This window comes from Triturus cristatus, chromosome 7 (assembly GCF_964204655.1).
Source record: "Triturus cristatus chromosome 7, aTriCri1.1, whole genome shotgun sequence".
Classification (NCBI taxonomy): domain Eukaryota; kingdom Metazoa; phylum Chordata; class Amphibia; order Caudata; family Salamandridae; genus Triturus; species Triturus cristatus.
The window spans coordinates 718,788,851-718,804,302 of NC_140590.1; the positions used below are offsets into that span (position 1 = coordinate 718,788,851).

Consider the following 15,452-nt stretch of genomic DNA (forward strand, 5'->3'; position numbering starts at 1 on the left):
GATACTACTCAAAAATGTTTTTCCAATTCTGCCCTTTTAGGTCATGTGTTTCAACACCCCTGTTGGCTTATTGATGCACCGTTTGTACTGTTCACCATTCATAATTCTTAATATTTAAAAACTTCAGCAGCGCTGGGTATAAGTAAATGCCAACATAAGACTGTGTTAGGGTAGTCAGTATTAGCACTCCTCTTCCCCCCTCCATGTGAATAACTCTTCCTACAGCGAAGTGAAAAGAAATGAAACCTTACCGGATACGTTTTATATAGGTATGTCAACTACAGTGAGACAAGAGAAGTGTCGGGAGATTGAAGCAATTCGTAAGATTGGGAAAGTCTACACCTTATTCTCCATATGCACAAAACCAGCATACTCACTTCTCAGTTGTATTGCGAGAGTGGATGTGGCTCTTTGGCAAAAAAATATGATTTTAAAGTGTGTGATCCTGCGAAATGCTATGGGTCCGATTCACTTCTTGGGGGAATCCACATTGGGAGGCCGGCTACTTTCTAGGGCAGGCGCTGTAAGGAGACTTCTGGAGGCATAGCGCCTTGCCTCCTCAGTCATTGCCAATGTGGGGCCGACAGTCACTCCGCCATCATGAACAGTGGCTTTCCCTTTGACCTCAGTCTGAGGTGTAATAATCCACAGCCGAGCGAATGTTACCACTCTCGTCTTAATCAGAGTCCTAATCACCCGAAACTTCAACTGCCCTAACCAACCTCACAATCAGGCAACCATGTGTTGACTGAGACAACCTGGACCAAAAGGGAAGGTTTGCTGATGTGTATTCAGTAAAATGAGGAGCCCAGTGGAATGCAGCAACTGACACGGAGAGCCATTGCATGAAATCTTCCACGCAGAGTGCCAAACAAATGACATTCCAAATCACAGCCATACCAAACATCATGCATTAACATAGTATGTAACCATATGGTATGACGTATTAGGTCATACCTGCATGTTAACACTTGACAGACTACACTGTACACTAACCTGGTCTCCTCCTCAACCTTTGTATGCCTATGGGGCAACAGCGCAAACAGAAAGTCAAAGTTCACTCACACTTCCCTCTCAGAGGTCACAACACCCTCACACTTACCAGTTCGGGGCCCTTATCAAACATCTTTCTGGTTCGGGGAAACTGATGCGAGTGGGGGGTGTACTGGACCCCGATGCTGCTGCTCACGTTGGCCGGTCGTATTGATGTGAGTTCCCGGATGGGTGGCTGCTTGTTGATGTCATTGGTCAAACTTGAGCTGCTGGTGCTGGGCATCGGAGGGGACCCGCTGCGGGTGGAGAAGCGAAAGATGACCAGTGCAGTGAAAGGGACAGTGGTGCTAGTCACACAAAACCTAGAGCACAGGGATTTGCACACCTTTCAAACCTACAGTCTACAAGCAATTCATAGTGATCCAGTGGGAAATAAGACAGTTTAACAAGGCATACAGCTATACAGACTAGAAGTAGGCCAGCCACTGAAAGCTCGAGCCAGGCACGAGCCTGAAGTCTGGCTCAGCTTGAGGTACTGTTGGAACATCAAGCACATAACGAGCCAAGCCTTCAAGTGGTTCTTGCCTGCCTCCCTCACTCTACCCAGGATCTGGTGTTAATGACTGAGTTGCCAACTTGGGAACTGGGGAACCAGGTTTGAGTCTCAGCGACAGATCAACATCCTGTAATTCTGTGCAAATCACTTAATCTCCCCATGCCTATAACGTAATGAGGTGCTCACCTAAAGCCTCCATTACCACGCATGTCTTTACAACAAATATGCTTTACCATGCATGCGATTACAACAAATTTCGTTGTAAAGGCATAAATGGTAAAGGCATATTTGTGGTAAAAGTTTGAAAGGTAAGTATCTGTAAGTATTACGTTTTCTTTATTTTACACACACACACACACACACACACATTCATACACATATAAACACACACATATATATTAGGGAAAGGTCGTTTTTAGGGTTTAAGGCAGGTAAGGGTAACAGGTTTTTAGTTTGTAAGGGGTTTTTAGGGCTTAGGGTGGGTATGGATTTTTAGGTAGCAAGGGTATTTTTAGGGTGGGTATGGGTTTTTGGAAGGCAAGTGTATTTTTAGGGTTTAGGCTGAGTATGGGTTATTTGGGTGGCAAGTGTAATTTGACGTTTTAGGGTGGGTATGGGTTTTAGGATGTCATGGGCAATGTTAGGGTTTAGGGTGGGTATGGCTTTTCGGGTGGCAGGGACAATTTTAGGGTGGGTACAGCTTTTGGGTGGCAAGGGTGTTTTTAGGGTTTAGGGTGGTTATGGCTTTTTGGGTGGCAAGGGTATTTTTTGGGTGGGTATGGCTTTTTGGCTGGCAACAGTATTTTCAGGGTGGGTATGGGATTTCGGGTAGCAAGGGTATTTTCAGGGTGGGAATGGGTTCTTTGGTAGAAGGGTATTATTAGTGTTTAGGGTAAGTGTAGGTAATTGAATGGTAAGAGTGATATATATATATATATATATATATTCACTGAAAAAACCATAGGTTTCACACATGTTATAGTTAGGAATTATCATTTAAAAAACCTTGCAAATTCACTTAAAAAACCATAGGTTTCACACGTTATAGTTAGCTGTACATTTCACTCGTACAAAACCAATGAAATTCCACGTTATAGTTAGTTCAGGTGACTATAACTTGCGCGCCCACAATAAACTGCTGATGACGTCACATATTATATCACTCATGACATGGTCAGTGACATCACTCATCACATCAATGATGACATCTGAAATGACACATTGTGGATTGCGGTCGCGCAAGTTATAGTTACCTGATCTAACTATAACGTGGAATTTCATTGGTTTTTTACGAGTGAAATGTACAGCTAACTATAACATGTGTGAAACCTATGGTTTTTTAAGTGAATTTGCAAGGTTTTTTAAATGCTAATTCCTAACTATAACGTGTGTGAAACCTATGGTTTTTTCAGTGAATTTGTACGGTTTTTTAAATGCTAAGTTATGTATTTTTTTTTTCTGGTTTTTCACCGTGCGCACACCCTGCGCGCACGGTGCACTTCGCGCACCGTGCGCGCGCTGTGGGCACTCGGTGCGCTTCGCGCACCGAGCACCCACGTTGCGCAGTTCATACCGTGCGCGCCTCGCCTTTTTTTTACACAGTAACAATTTTTTTTTTTCCCTTGCGGGTCCTTCAATTTATTTAATAAATGTGATTGTTATTTCGTTTTTTTATTTTTTTTATTTTTTTTTGCCGTGCGCGTACGGTAAGCTTACCGTACGCGCACTCCGCGATTTTTTTTAAAAATTATTAAATGTATTTTTCGTACTTTTTGGTCCTTCGTGGTCCCCCTGACTAACGCTAGGGGGTCTGCAACTCTCTCCGTTGCCCCCTTTTCACATTATCCACCTTTGTTTTTCAGTGCGAGAGACAGAAAATGGCGGCCGACACTTTCTGATTTCGACCGATTCGAATGTTTACAGTCATGTAACCACCAATCAGAATTGAGCTCGCGCACGGCACCGTACGCGTACGGTAAGCTTACCGTAAGCGCACGGAGCGCGCTTACAGATATATATATTGATTTAAATGCTATTTTCTCAGGACCTACTGAACAGATTTACACCAGACCTGCAAAAGGCACATCTCTGACCTGAGGACTACCTCTCTGCCAAATTTCAAGTAATTCTGTTCAGCCGTTCGGGCTGTAGCTCGGACTAAAGGTCCTATGGGAAAATGCATGGGGAAAACGCGTTTTGGGACCCCCCTTTTTTCTCAGCCCCCGCTTGACGAATCCCCCCCGAGACTTTCAGGGTAGGAGCGGAGCACCCCACCTATTTTGAAAATTTCGCGAGGATTCGTCAACCGGCGCCAAAGTTATTCCAAATAGAATGTTGCGGATTTCCTATGGAAACACGGTCCTAACTATAACTATCTACTGGCGACCGCCAGTAGATAATATGTTCCATCAATGTGCCCGAAGCATTGGGAAAGCACTCCCAGCGTTTCTCACCACCTGGCAATCACATGCAGGCTCGCCTTCGCATTCCCAGAAATTAACATAATTCGCCGACGCGTTTCAGGGCTCACTGCCCCTTCCTCATGGGCTGCTCAATGACACTCTATAGGCACGCCATCTTTTCAACATGCTTTTTATTGAAGATTCAACCCTGAGTGGGCGTTCCTGGATGCACATCTTGAGAGATGTATCCTGGGATATGCATTTTTTGATTGCGAGCTTCATTATTTCCCTCTAGTAGGTTTAGCGTGCCATCACTGTTGAGCTTGTTAAAAGTCCTTTGTAGGTTTCAGGGATATGACTGGCAAGTAATTAAAGCATTGGAAGCGCTGCGCCGTCGACTTGAAAGTTCAAATCCAGCCCCTCTCATTGTGGTGGTGCTCTTCCCCACGGCTGGGCTGCCATGTGATTTATGTTCCATCAATGTGCCCGAAGCATTGGGAAAGCACTCCCAGCGTTTCTCACCATCTGGCAATCACATGCAGGCTCGCCTTCGCATTCCCAGAAATTAACATAATTCGCCGACGCGTTTCAGGGCTCACTGCCCCTTCCTCATGGACTGCTCAATGACACTCTATAGGCTCGCCATCTTTTCAACATGCTTTTTATTGAAGTTTCAACCCTGAGTGGGCGTTCCTGGATGCACATCTTGAGAGATGTAATACTTACCTGTTAAATTTTTACCACACATGTACCTTTACAATGAAAATACGTTGTAAACACATGCATGGTAAAGGCATATGCGTAGTAATTGAATGCGTGGCAGTGTTGCGGTCATTGCTGTAATGACCACGAGGTAAATGCATACATGGTAATGGCATGCGTGATTCAGTCATACAACCATAACAAATAGCTACCCGTTTATTGGATGATTTGTACATAGTGATTGGAGGCAAATCTTTTATTTCACCAAAACTCCCCATGACGAAGCACTTTCAAATATGAAAGCTCAGAATACCAGGTGTACAAAAACCTATTTTGTTCGATTTAAAAGACTATAATGTTCCTTTATAGTAATCAGGGCCACGTACTTGGTTTACCTGATAACTTGTCTTGCATGTTTGTTGTATGACTTACATACCCAAAAATGTTAGGGCTCGGCTCGCGCACGGGCCCTAAGAGCTGAGCCAGACCCATGGTTCGGCTCTCCCTGTCAACTTGTTGGCTAGCCCACCTCTATATATACTGAGAAAAAGCAACCCTAATTCCGTTACATCTAGGGTGACCAACTGTCCGTATATTTCACTGACTGCCCGCTATTTGGGCCTCCTTTCCATGAGGAATTCTTTCACGGATGCCTTTTGTCTGTAATTCTGGTCGTTCGCGCTAGCAGCCTGAGAGGTCTCTAACTCTCACTGCAGGGACCAGATCGCACTGCTGTGAACTGAAGGGCCTGTCGAAGCCCCGCCCCACCTGGCACAGATTGCTATGGGCCATTATCATTCTGTTTGTCAGCCTAATTATCAAACACAGAATAATAATGGGCCCTCTGTACAGATATAGCATTTGCTGGGCATCTTCCTGCCAGAGGTCTTCATACTGTGGGGCACGCCCCCCTGGGGGGGTGGAAGGGGGGGTAGTCTGTGACTGCATTCCCAGGGGGTGTAAATGCCTTAGCAAAGAAGTGTAATTTAAGATGGCCTGGAAGCAACGCCTTCTTTATTTGGCGTAATTCCAGGTGTATTTTATTTACAGCCTTGAAGTGTAAAGTATACAAACCATGCTATGGGGGCTGGGGTCATTGAGTGTGGTGACAGGGTAAAAGAGGTGGCTGAGAAGAACAAACTATTCTGTGCGGACTTTGTTATTTCATATGCAGTTATGAAGGCAAAAAAGTAACCCACACAGGAACCTTCGAACCTCCTGAGGCGAAAAGCCGGGAGTTGGACGCTAATTTGATTGTAAAAAAAATTGTCACTGAATAACTTGCTGATTTTATAAGCTCTTACTCACCTAGGCTTCACGGGACTCGGTCCTAAAAGCACACCGCACAGCTGCCCTGCGCTGTCAGCGGACTTACGAAAACTACCTCGGCGCCATTGCCGGCGTGCTGACAGGCCACGCCCCCTTGGAGGCCACGCCCCCCTTCCTCCCTTCCCATAAGGGATGTGTCAGTACCGTACGCGCAGCGGACGGGCGCAGCGGGCGCGCCGTTTGCGCGCCGTTTGCGCGCCTAAGGCAAGCCCGTCTTCGCCAAGTCATCGCCTCTCGCCAGTCCCCCTGGCCTTTCTCCGTCACCACCCCTCCACTACGATAAAGAGCAACTACTTGCCTGGAACCCTGGACGGTCCTGCGCTAACATTACAGGAAGGCCTGGTCTCACTTGCCTACAATGTCAAACCTGCGATTTTACTACCGCTAACCCCCATTCTATTCGACAGCTACTAGAACCTGATAACACCACATCCATCACGATCCTTCACCTCAACGTGAGGTCGCTAGCCAAACACCACCTTGAGGTCAATACCCTCATTCTGGAAGAAAACCCGGACATCCTCTTCCTCTGTGAAACATGGTTACGGGATGGCACCTCTACCATTCCCAACCTTACGTTACCAGACGACTACCTTATGTCGACCATTAATAGAGAAGGAAGAGGAGGCGGTATCGCTATAATCTACAAGAAAATGTTTTCTTGCTCATTCGCCAAGGAAGAAATGCCAGACTGTGAAAGCGCCCACTTTAAAATCACCATAAATCCCAATTTCACTGTGTCGGGTCTCTACATCTATCGCCCGCCTGGCCCCGCTTCAAAATTTATTGAGGCTCTCCTTGAGACAACAACCTCTTTAATCACAAAAAATTCAAACTTTACGATTCTAGGAGATCTCAATCTTCACTTTGACCTGCTAAACGACGCTACGATCAAAAACCTCTTCGCGGATATCTCCGCACTGCAACTTTATTCTTTTATTTCCACTCCAACGCACCTAGCTGGCCACATCCTAGACCCAGTTTTCTCAAACTTGGAAAAAATTACTTCAGAGTCACCCTTACCGATGGTATGGACTGATCACTTCCTCATTACATTGGCCATTCTGGTCAATAAAAGCAGGCACAATACCGCCTCGACCCGTCGTCTAAAAAGACCATGGCACAAATTGTCTCGCAATTACCTCCACACCACCCTAGGGGAAATCCACCATGACACCAATTCGGACATCAACGCCAACTACAGTGCGTTTCATGAGTGGATCACGGGAGGGCTAGATATCCTCATTCCAGCAAAATGGTTAAAAGGACGTAACTCTCCATCCAACCCCTGGTACCACGATACCCTCAAAACCTTACGCAAAGATTGCAAAAGGGCGGAACGCCTTTGGCGAAGGGAATATAACATGGAAGAAAAATCAAACTACCTACTTCTACAAAAGACGTACCACAAAGCCATCCATGCTGCGCGGACTGCTTTCTATGCTGACAAAATCAAATCTAGTCCCACCCCTGCTAAAGAAGTCTTTAAACTCGTGCAAGAACTCCAGAGCAGCAAATCTCCCCTCCCTAATATCTCCTCCGCGCAACAATGCGAAGATCTTGCTAGGTTCTTTGTCGACAAGGTACAGAAAATCTATACTTCTTTTCCTCAGCACTCCCCTAGCCCTACCAGCAGCCCTTCTCCTCCCCCCAACTACTCTACCCTGACTTACATCCCGGAAATCTCCGGTGATAACCTCATCAAACTATGCAAAAAAGTCAAATCTGGTTCCCCGGCTGACCCCATGCGCCCGGCTCAATTCTTAGAGTCACTCAACTTCTTCCTACCGGCACTTACCTCTAATCTGAACCTCTCCTTCACTTCAGCGTGTGTACCATCTGCCTGGAAGCAAGCGTGGGTTTCACCCATCATCAAGAAACCCACCCTAGACCCATCAAAACCGGAGAATTTTCGACCGATCTCCCTGCTCCCATGGCTGTCTAAACTCGCTGAAGCGCATGTGAACAGTACTCTATCCCAGCACATGGTCAAAAACATCATTCTGGACCCATCTCAAAACGGGTTCAGACCAGGCCATAGTACTGAGTCTGCTCTCCTGGCCACCACAGAGCACCTCCGAACGATTTTAGACGCCGGTCAAAGTGCTGCGCTGATTCTTCTGGACCTCAGCGCGGCCTTTGACACGATATCCCATGACATCCTTCTCAATCGTTTGGAGACTTTTGGAGTATCTGGCCATGCTTTGGATTGGTTCCGATCATTTCTCGAAAACAGATCCTTTCGAGTCTCTGCCCCTCCCTTCTTATCCAAACCCCATCCCATTGCACAGGGAGTTCCGCAGGGCTCTGCGTTGAGCCCATCCCTTTTTAATCTCTATGTCCAGCCTCTGGCGGCAGTGGCCAAAGAGTGGGGCCTGACAGTGTCGTATGCCGACGACACACAGCTGGCCATCGCTCTTTCAGAAGGTCCTTCTAACTCTTCCTCTAGCTTCAAAAACGGCCTCTCCGCGGTTGCCCAATGGATGACAATGAACTGTCTACAACTCAACGCTGGTAAAACAGAGGTGCTACTCCTTGGCAAAAACACCAGCCTCAGGAATGAGCACTGGTGGCCGTCCTCCCTAGGCACCATCCCCTCTCCCAAATCCCTAGTGAAAAATCTAGGCGTTTGGATGGATGCCTCACTCAACTTTCAGGCCCACACCAAAAAAGTTGCTGGCACCTGTATTGGCCTGCTGAGGAGCCTCAGCCACATACTAGGCTTTTTCGACGCCAAAACTCGCCAACTTATTATTCAAGCCACCATCCTCTCGCGTCTTGACTACGCCAATGTACTCCTTCTTGGTGCCAACAAAAGTGAGGTAGCACGACTCCAACGCGTGCAAAACTCTGCGGCTAGAACTCTGGTCGGCCTCCCCCGCAGGTGCTCAGCCAGAGCTACCATCAAAAAACTACACTGGCTACCCGTTGATTCCAGAATCAAATTCAAGACCCTCATCATGACCTTCAAAATCCTCAAACTCGATACCCCCCCTCTGCTACGACCACTTCTCACTCCCTATGCGCCGTCACGGAACCTAAGATCTTCTAACCAAAACCTTCTATGCGTCCCGCGCATAAAACTTTGCCGCATGGGCGGCCACTCCTTCAGGTTTCTTGGAGCCAAACTTTGGAATGAGCTGCCGCAACACATCCGCACCATAGAAAGCCTACCAGCGTTCCGGAAAGCAGTAAAAACTTATCTATTCCCTCTCCCGTAATGTCCCTTTTCATCCCTTTTCCGCTCAGGCCAGGATCTTGGTTCTTAGCGCCGGGACGCCTCATTGCTGGGGCAGCTGTTTGCGCTCTACCAAAACTATAGAATAGAATAGAATAGACACACAATGAAATAAAAAATAAATGCAGGTATAGACAATGTTATTCTGGCAAATCCCTTAATCTCCGGTGCCTACAAACTAATGTGACCTTGTGTAATGTCATAGGTGCTCATGGCATTCTGCTTTTGTTCAGAAGCTAGTGATAAATGAACGTGTCCAAAGGTATTAATGTAACATGTCTGATATTTATCAGAAGATACTTCTACTGTGTCACACCAGTAGGTACACTGAAAAAACCTGGAAGGGTCCAGAAATATGCAAATGAAAAAAATCCAAATTGGTATAACATACATTGTATTTGTGAACATTGTGCCAAATTCAACAAATGCATATGCCAGGGTCTCATCTTTCGCACAAGGAACAGGATTCCTCTCAGTTCATAACAAACTGTGCAGCCTGTAATAGATTTACTCAAAACACAGCTTTGATAGAACTAGCTCTGGTCTAATACAACTGAGGTATTTGAGGTTGAGGACGATTGTTTTCAAGCAAATTCAAGAAACTTAGAATATGAGGTCCATTTTTCATTATTTGCCATAGTCCTTTCCCGATGCTGCAAAAGCGCTCCTTTTTCCAAAGTGATTTCCCTTCATTTTATTAGGGACATTTGCTAAAGTGTACACTACACCAAGTGCGGGGAAGGTGCCTTTTTTAGGTCTCGCCTGAGACAGCTTGAGACATTTAGTAAGTGGCTTTTAAAAGTGCCACCAGAGGCTTTTGCTGGCTTCAAGCTTGCGGTTACGCGCGCTAGCGCGCGCACAGCTGCCAGCTTTCAGCGCCCGAGGCGCCATCTGGAGGGCGAGCACTTTCACTTTTGCCACTGCTGCGTGCGCACAGCGCGCACCACTCGCATGCTTCACACCACTCCCGGGCTTGTTTTTTTTTTGTTGTTAAAAACACGTGCTTTTCTATCTGTGTGACCCCGGGAGGCATGCCACTCACCTGGAGCTCACACACTTTACGACAAGAATGCTCCGCTTCTGATCAGCAACCTTGCACAATTTATACCAGGCAGTCGCTAACCCATGCACCAGCCGGTTGAGATGAAGCATAGGCGGGTACTGACCGCGCCACCTCTCATGCACGCGCCTTACACCTGCTCTAAATTTGGTGCACCACTCCTGCTTCCATTGAGCCGGAACCAATGGAGAAAATTAATAGGTATATAACTTGGAAACCTAGACAGGGAAAATTGCATGCATAAATGAGTGTCTGCTTAGCCGACCCCTTAGTCTGGTCCGCCAATGAGGAGCGTGTTGGACGGCCTGTTAACAGTTCAAGCAGAGCCCTCGCAGCCATGTCGCTGAACCACTGAATAAGTGCATCTTTCAAAATGAGCCACATTAAATAATTACTTACGGTGGACTAAGACCAGCCGGACCAGTGTCCGCAGAAGAAACAGAATGTCTCCCGGTCACTAAAAATAAGTGCCGGCGGGGTGACTTCGCAGTCACTGGCACAAATTAACTACTGGTCTCACGTAAATTTGATGCGTCTTGGTGCATGATTTCAGTACTACAAATTGAGAGCATATGAACAGGTGGTGTACGTCAGATAATGGGTTTAGGTAAACACCATCTGGAAAATTGATGAGTAATAGAAATTGAGGCTTCTGCAGAAGGGTTCAGCAACAATGGTTTGATTAGTAGAACCTATGGGTACTCTTGTAAGGCATGTGAAGTTGTTTAGAGGGTTTGTTGCGATTTATTCAGCAGCAAGTTAAATACAATTTAAACACAGAACTTAAGATAAAACTACAATCATTCTTTTAAAGTTAGTTCTGTAGAGTGGGCAGCGCTCCAAAATAACTGGCTTCTGGTGCATGACATAACTATCGGCGGGATTCTGATCTTCTGCCATTCGGCAGTGGAGGTGTGAAGAAGTCAACAAGCAGCTGTGTGCCACGGCCCTGCCTGGGAGAGAGCAGCCGTCGACGGCAGGAAGAAGGGCTGTGCTTGCACCCATTCAATGCTTGGCTTCTGGGCAGAGATTACCAACACTGCTGGAGAGGATGGGTATTTATCTATCGTTCTTCTAATAACGCTTCTTGACAAAGTAAGGTTTCAGAGCGCTTTACAGTGTTGGTTATGATGGAAAGGCGACCAGAAAGGGTGCTTATATTTAGCAGTTTTTAAATGGTGCGAACTCCACCCAAAAGGATTGGTGCTCTTTACTTGAGGGCCTGTTGAACAAGTTACTTACCTTCGGTAACAATATATCTGTAAGAAACATTAGTTAGTTAGATTCCTTACCTTAGAATATCCCAAGGCGTCAGGCTGGATCCGGAAATATTTTTCGTCAGCAATACCCTTGCGCGTCGCTAGGCGTCGTCTGCGGCTCAGAGTCCGTCGTCGTGGTCGCCGGAATGACGTCGTCAGAGTACTTAGACGCCGCCCTCGCGCACTGACGTCAGTTCTTGTACACAGCTTTCCGCGCCAGGAACGCAGAGCCATGCAAGAAACCGACACCTGTGCCAAGAATCTAGGGCCCTGAAAGGGATGACCTTAACCCTAGATGTCAGTTCGCAGAGCGGGGAGGATGGGTGGGGCAGTAAAGTATCTAACTAACTAATGTTTCTTACAGATATATCGTTACCGAAGGTAAGTAACTTGTTCATCTGAAGGAAACACGTTAGTTAGATTCCTTACCTTAGAATAGATAGCCCAGCAATACCAACCCCGGTGGTGGGTCTGCGAACCAAGAAGTCCAGGAGAACAGAACGGCCAAAGAAGCCGTCTCTCCGGACTTGGCTGTCCAGGCAGTAATGCTTGGCAAACGTGTGCAGCGAGGCCCACGTTGCTGCCTGACAAATGTCCTGCAGAGGGACTGCCCGTCCCAGGGCGGTAGTTGCCACTGTGGCCCGAGTGGAATGGGCCCGCAGCCGCACAGGAGGTTCCTTCTTAGCCAAGGAATAACAGGCCTTAATGCACAAAACGACCCACCAAGAGATGGTTCGCTTGTGCACTGCCCGCCCCTTCTTAGCGCCCACGTAGCCAACAAAGAGTTGGTCATCCACCTGGAACTGTTTTGAGCGGTCTAGATAGAAGGACAGCGCTCGTTTTGGGTCCAGACGGTGGAGCCTCTCTTCCTCTTTCGAGGGATGCGGAGGCAGAAAGAAGGTGGGCAATGTAACAGACTGGCCGATGTGAAAGGCAGTTACCACCTTAGGGAGAAAGGAATGACGAGTCCGGAGAACAACTTTGTCCGGATGGACAGAGAGGAAAGGAAACTTAGAAGAAAGAGCCTGGAGCTCACTCACCCGTCTGGCAGAGGTAATGGCAACCAGAAAAGCAGTCTTAAGAGTCAGAAGACGAGGAGGACAAGTATGAAGTGGCTCAAAAGGAGCACACATCAGATAGGTTAACACCAGGTTCAAGTCCCACCGAGGCATTACGAAAGGGACAGGAGGAAACATATGAGTAATGCCTTTAACGAATCGAGCAACAACAGGGGCTTGAAAAGAGAAGGCTGATCAGGAAGCTGTAAGAAAGCAGAAACAGCTGGAAGATATCCCTTGAGGGTGCCCAGAGCAGAGCCAGGGAGAGAAGAAAGAGGAGAACTTCTGAAAGAGGGGCAGAAAGGAGATCCACAGCCTTTGCTGTGCACCATGCCACAAATGTATTCCACCTGCAGGCGTATACCGTTTTAGTGGAGGGACGCCTGGCTGCCAGAATGAGATCACAGACTTCAGGAGGCAAGTCAAATGTCATCAACTGTCGCCGCTCAATCTCCACGCATGGAGGTGGAGGCTGGACAGTTTTGGGTGGAGGACCATCCCCTGCTGCTGCGACAGAAGGTCCTCCTGAAGAGGCAGTTGAATCGGGGGATCGATTGATAGACTGAGTAGATCGGGATACCAGTATCTTCGTGCCCAATTCGGAGCCACAAGGATGACTTGGGCCCGGTCGCCTGATCTTTTTCAGCACTCTGGGTAGAAGTGGTATAGGCGGAAAGGCGTACAACAGACCACAACTCTACTCGCAACGAAAAGCATCTCCGAGCGAGTGCCGCCTTGAAAATTCCAACACGCAGAACTGATGACATTGCGCGTTTTCTTCGGAGGCGAATAGATCTAACCAAGGCTCTCCCCACTGCCGAAAGAGGCCTTGCGCCACGTCCGAGTTCAGACGCCATTCGTGAACCATCATGCACCGGCGGCTGAGTTCGTCCGCCCTGGCGTTCAGAGAGCCCGCCAGGTGTTGAACGACCAGGGTGATGCCCTGATGTTCCAGCCATGTCCAGAGGTGCAGAGCCTCCTGACAAAGGGTCCACGACCCCACCCTGCTTGTTTCAATACCACATGGCGGTGGTGTTGTCCGTGAACACCTGCACTACACTTCCCGAACAGAGGGAAGGAATGCCTTCAGTGCAAGCCGGATCGCCCGCAGCTCCAATAAGTTGATAAGGAGCCAGGATTCCGCCAGAGACTAGAGGCCTCTGATCTCCGCCTCTCCCATTTGGCCACCCCCATCCCATGAGGGACGCATCTGTCACCACTACGTGCTCCGGTTGGGGTAGGGAGTGGGATCTGCCACTGACCCAATCGCGGTCCGTGAGCCACCACTGCAACTTCCTTGCAGTGCCCTCCGAGATCAGGATGTGGTCGGGCAGGTTGCCCTGATGTTGAGCCCACTGGAACTTCAGGTCCCACTGCAGAGCCCGCAACCGCCACCTGGCGTGATGTACCAGCAGGATGCAGGAGGCCATCAGACCCAGCAGCCGCAGCACCAACCTGTCCGAAACTCGGGATAAAGGCTGAAAGATCGGAATCAGAGCCTGAATATCCCAAACCCGCCGTTCCGGAGGATAGACCCGAAACTGCGCCGAGTCCAGAACCGCTCCGATGAAAATGAGCTTCTGGGAGGGACTCAGATGCGACTTCGGCACGTTGATGGAGAACCCAAGCAAATGCAGGAGGTCGGCCGTAGTCTGGAGGTGGGAGACGACTGCCTGGGGCGAGCCTGCCTTCAACAACCAGTCGTCGAGATAGGGGAAGACTGGAACCCCTAATCTGCGCAGATGAGCTGCGACCACCGCCATCACTTTCGTGAACACCCGAGGGGCACTGGTGAGGCCGAAGGGCAGCACGGTAAACTGAAAGTGCTCGAGGCCTACCGTGAACCGCAGGTAACGCCGGTGGGCCGGCAGGACGGGCATGTGGAAATATGTGTCCTGCAAGTCCAACGCTACCATCCAGTCTCCAGGGTCTAGGGCAGCCAGAACCTGAGCTAAGGTGAGCATCTTGAACTTCTCCTTCCGGAGGAAGGTGTTGACACTCCTGAGGTCCAAGATAGGGCGTAGGCCCCCTTTGCCCTTCTTGGGAACCCGAAAATAGTGGGAATAACAACCCCGACCTACTTCTGGGCCAGGAACGCACTCGATGGCCCTCTTGGCCAAGAGGGCCGTAACTTCCTCCTTCAGAAATTGCAAGTGATCCCCGACATGCGGTGGTACTGCAGTGGCATGGCTGGAAGGGTTGCCTCGAAGGGGAGGGAGTAGCCCCTTCGGACGATTTGCAGCTCCCACCTGTCCGACGTGATGGTGCGCCAGTGGAACAGGTGATGGCGAACCCTGCCTCCCACTGCCGTGGAATGGGCCTGAAAGGTCGGACTAGGAAGGCTTTGAGGCAGATGCTGCTGGGCCGATGTGGGCTGACCAGCTCTCTGCCCCCCTGCTCCGCCTCAGCGGAATCCACAGCCGCAACCGCGTTGAGACTGGTTCTGCGGCCTGTGGCTAGACGGACGTGTGGGGGCGCCCCTTCCTTGGCCATGAAAGGGGCGAAAAGCGGAAGATTGCGGGCGCGGGGTCGAGAGGCCGAAGTACTTGGCCGTAGCCCTGGAGTGCTTAAAGCGCTCCAGCGCACTATCCGCTTTGTCACCAAAGAGGCGACGGCCATCGAAGGGCATGTCCATGAGGGTGCTCTGGACATCCCCGGAGAAATTTGTGGATCTCAGTCAGGCGTGGCGACGAATCGCCACCGTCGTTGCAATCGCCCTACCTAGCGAGTCTGTGGTGTCAAGCCCACATCGAATCGAGTACCGTGCTGCATCCCGCCCTTCAGCAAGAGCCGGGGCGAGCCGTGTCCTGGCCTCCTCCGGACACTGGGGCAGCACGTCCGCCACCGTATTCCAC

General features: G+C 48.9%; 1 protein-coding gene across 2 annotated transcripts in view; it reads right to left on the minus strand.

Annotated features, from left to right (window-relative positions):
* The window catches only part of RPTOR (regulatory associated protein of MTOR complex 1), a 1,825,560-nt gene that overhangs the window by 419,965 nt on the left and 1,390,143 nt on the right, over positions 1 to 15,452 (minus strand). For both annotated transcript variants that reach the window (XM_085617419.1, XM_085617418.1), the window contains exon 23: positions 1,103 to 1,289. In XM_085617419.1, coding sequence (XP_085473545.1) covers positions 1,103 to 1,289 — 187 coding nt within the window. The remainder of the gene's footprint in view (positions 1 to 1,102; positions 1,290 to 15,452) is intronic.